This window comes from Arachis ipaensis, chromosome B04, assembly GCF_000816755.2.
Source record: "Arachis ipaensis cultivar K30076 chromosome B04, Araip1.1, whole genome shotgun sequence".
Taxonomy (NCBI): domain Eukaryota; kingdom Viridiplantae; phylum Streptophyta; class Magnoliopsida; order Fabales; family Fabaceae; genus Arachis; species Arachis ipaensis.
The window spans coordinates 69,380,601-69,383,917 of record NC_029788.2 but is presented as its reverse complement, the minus strand read 5'-3'; the positions used below and the strand labels follow the sequence as shown (position 1 = coordinate 69,383,917).

At 30.1% G+C, this 3,317-nt stretch overlaps 1 protein-coding gene across 1 annotated transcript in view; it reads left to right on the top strand.

Moving 5' to 3' along the window:
* The window catches only part of LOC107636543 (shikimate O-hydroxycinnamoyltransferase-like), a 4,212-nt gene extending 2,298 nt beyond the window's left edge, over positions 1–1,914 (top strand). The window contains exons 2-3 of the mRNA XM_021122459.1: positions 333–948; positions 1,535–1,914. Coding sequence (XP_020978118.1) covers positions 333–948; positions 1,535–1,914 — 996 coding nt within the window. The remainder of the gene's footprint in view (positions 1–332; positions 949–1,534) is intronic.

Here is a 3,317-nt window from a genome sequence, read left to right as displayed (position 1 = left end):
TTTTATTGAAACTAAATTGTACGAGTGATTTAGATTCTATGTATATAAAATTTAGTAAAAACAAAATCGGTTGGTCTGATTTTATGGAATTTGATTTTAAAAAATTTCTTAAACACAAATTAGAGAATGAAATTTGTGTACGTAATTAGAATTCTATTATTTGTTTCTCCTAAAATAGAATGTCAGATTTCTTTCAGCTGTCAACACTGACCTGTTTGGTCAATATATGTGATAATTACACATGATGGTCCCATATTATTATAATTAATTTCGGTTCATGTTATTTGTTTTAGTTATTATTATAAAAACAAATATTTCATTATTTCTCACAGTTGACGCAATTTGCTTGCGGGAGTTTGGCATTAACTGCTCACTACAATCACTGCACACTAGACGGTTTAGCAGTAAGAGATTTCGGGGCAAACTTGGCTGCATTAACACGTGGTGATTCCCTAATCGTAGTTCCTTTTACAGATAGGACATTGCTAAGAGCAAGAAACCCACCAAGGATTAGTTACCCACATTTTGAGTATGGAAAAGCTACAAACATTGAAAACTTGTTTAGTGTTCGTGGAACAAGTGGTGGCATTAATGTAAGACAAAATGTGACACAAAACCAAATCCAGATTCTTTATTTGTCTCCACAGCAAATTGCCAGCTTTAAAATGAAAGCTATTAAGGATTGTAACTTAAAGAATGTGACTACTTTTCATGTTGTTGCCGGTAAAATATGGAAGGCGAGAACTATTGCGATAAAGATGTCAGATGATCAAGTGTCGACAATGTTGTTTCCTGTGGATATTAGGAAAAGAGTTTCTCCAGAACTTCCATACGGCTTTGCAGGCAAGGATGAAATACATATGAGAATATTTTTAACAAAAAAATGTTATGAGTACATAAAAAATAATCATTATATAAAATTTACCAAATCAGCAATTAAGTATTTATGTTTAACTCATTTTAATGTGTATTTTATCTTTTAATATATATTTTATATAAGTAGCTAATTTGGTAGTATAAATAGCTAATTTGGTTGCTAATTTTTAATGTACACAAAACATGATTGTATTTTTAATTATTACAAAAATGTGATTTTTGAAATTTGAGCATTTATATAGGTGCTCTCATTGAAAATAGATTCTCTCAATTATTGTAAACTGTGATTTCTCACCATATACATTTTAAGTAAAACTAAAAAAACATGTGAGAGAACACGTTCAATCATAAAAGATCACACTTGACAATATCAATTGAAAGAAAAATAAGTGTCTCATATTCCATCTTTTAATCTTTTCTTTTTGTTTTTTATTCTAGCTAAAAACTAAAAAAAATTACATCTTTACTTTTTTTCCTCTCATATTTTCTATTGAAACTTCTAACATTTAAAAAACAAAAAAAAAAAAAAAATTTGCCACCACTTCATGTAAATTATTTTCAAAACATCACATAAAAATAAGTTATTTATAAAGAGTAAATAACCCGATCTAACTTCTGTGTGTAATTTTGTAAATGTTGTTTTACTTTTCTATTATAGGCAATGCTTTGGTTCCTGGATTTGCAAGAGCAACTGTGAAGGAGCTCACAGAATTAGAGGATGCTTATCATATCATAAAAGTACAAGAAGGAATTGAAAGGTTGGATGACGAGTATATTAAGTCAAGCATAGATTGGTTAGAATTGAACAAAGGAGTGCCTCGTAGGGAAGATAGTTTCTCATTGGTTTCAGGGTTGAGATTGGGGATTGGGGACCAACATTTTGCATGGGGTAAACTAAAATGTTCAACACCACTTACTGTTAAGCCAGGTCTAGTCATGCTATTACCAGCAGCACCAGGTGATGGAGGTCTTAATGTCTGTCTGGATTTACTAGAAGATCAAATGTACATATTTCGTAGGATAATGCTGGAATTCTAAAAACAAAGGCACAATCTTTATACATATATAACTATATGTAAAAATAAAAGTACTTTAGTATTATTCTAAATTAAAAGTAGGCACTCTTATGAGAGATCCCAATAAAAGTAAAGTTTGATGCCATTTATCTGTTACTTTGTAACGAGTAAAAGTGGACCAAATAGTTCAGTTATGTATTTTTCATTAGTAGTAGAATTTACTATAAATAAGAATGATAGTGATGTAATGAATTATGAATAAAATTAATGAATTGTACAAAAGAGGAAATGATAAGAAAGGATAAGTAACTAACTAATGGTGTAGTGAGTAGATCTAACAAACTAACCAACATGCTTACTATACAAAACAACCTTTAACTAATTTCTGAATTTGGCCAAGATGTCTATTGCATTTGAATTTCATTTAGTAGACAATACATGCAGCTGTATTTTGTTACATCCCCCCACAGACTGAAATTACATGGTTTGTGTAGAAATCAAGTAAGAAAATGATCTTGGAGCAAGGGATTTGGTGAACAGATCAATCGACTGCTCACGGGAGGCAATGTGCCTAAGATTAGAAACCCTTTCTTTAAACTTGTTTCTTGCCATATGGCAATCTACTTTAACATGTTTAGTTCCTTCAGCATGGAAGACAGGATTGGAAGCAATATAGATAGCTGATTTGTTGTCACAAAAGATAAAAACCGAAAGAGGAGGATCAATGTCGAATTCCTTGAGTAGCTTGAGTAACCAAATGACCTCATAGGTGCCATTAGCAAGGACATGATATTTGGCCTCTGTGGTCGATCTTGAGACTGTGGCCTACTTCTTACTTTTTCAAGAAATAAGAGTTTGATCAAGGAAGAAACAATAACCACTAATAGATTTTTTGGTGTCTTAACAAGCACCCCAATCTGTGTATCTAGAGAGTTTGAAGGAATTGGTAACTGAGAAAAGTAAGCCAGTTCTCGTGATTGCTTTAGATACCAAAGAACCTGATAAGCAGCCTTCAAATTTTCTTTGTCATGCAGTAGAGTGTATAAGAGCCAACCCAACCTAAAATCCAGCTTAAATATAAAATATATTTCTTTGAATATGTTATTTTTACTGATGTCATTTTCGGGTTAAATTTGGATTATGCTTCGGATTGAGTCAACCCAGCTCGAAGTCATATTAAATAACTAAAATATATATTTTCTAATAAAATTAATAAAAAAATATTATATTTTTATATTATATAATACTGCTTTATCTTTAAAATAATTTATTTTTATATAACTGTATATAATATTTGTTAAATTTAATCTTTAGTGGTCATATTTTATTAATTTATTATATAAAATTTAAAAAATTATATATACTTTAAATCAACTTGGTTTAACTCGATATATTTCAAATTAGTTTAGGGTTAGATTCAAAATT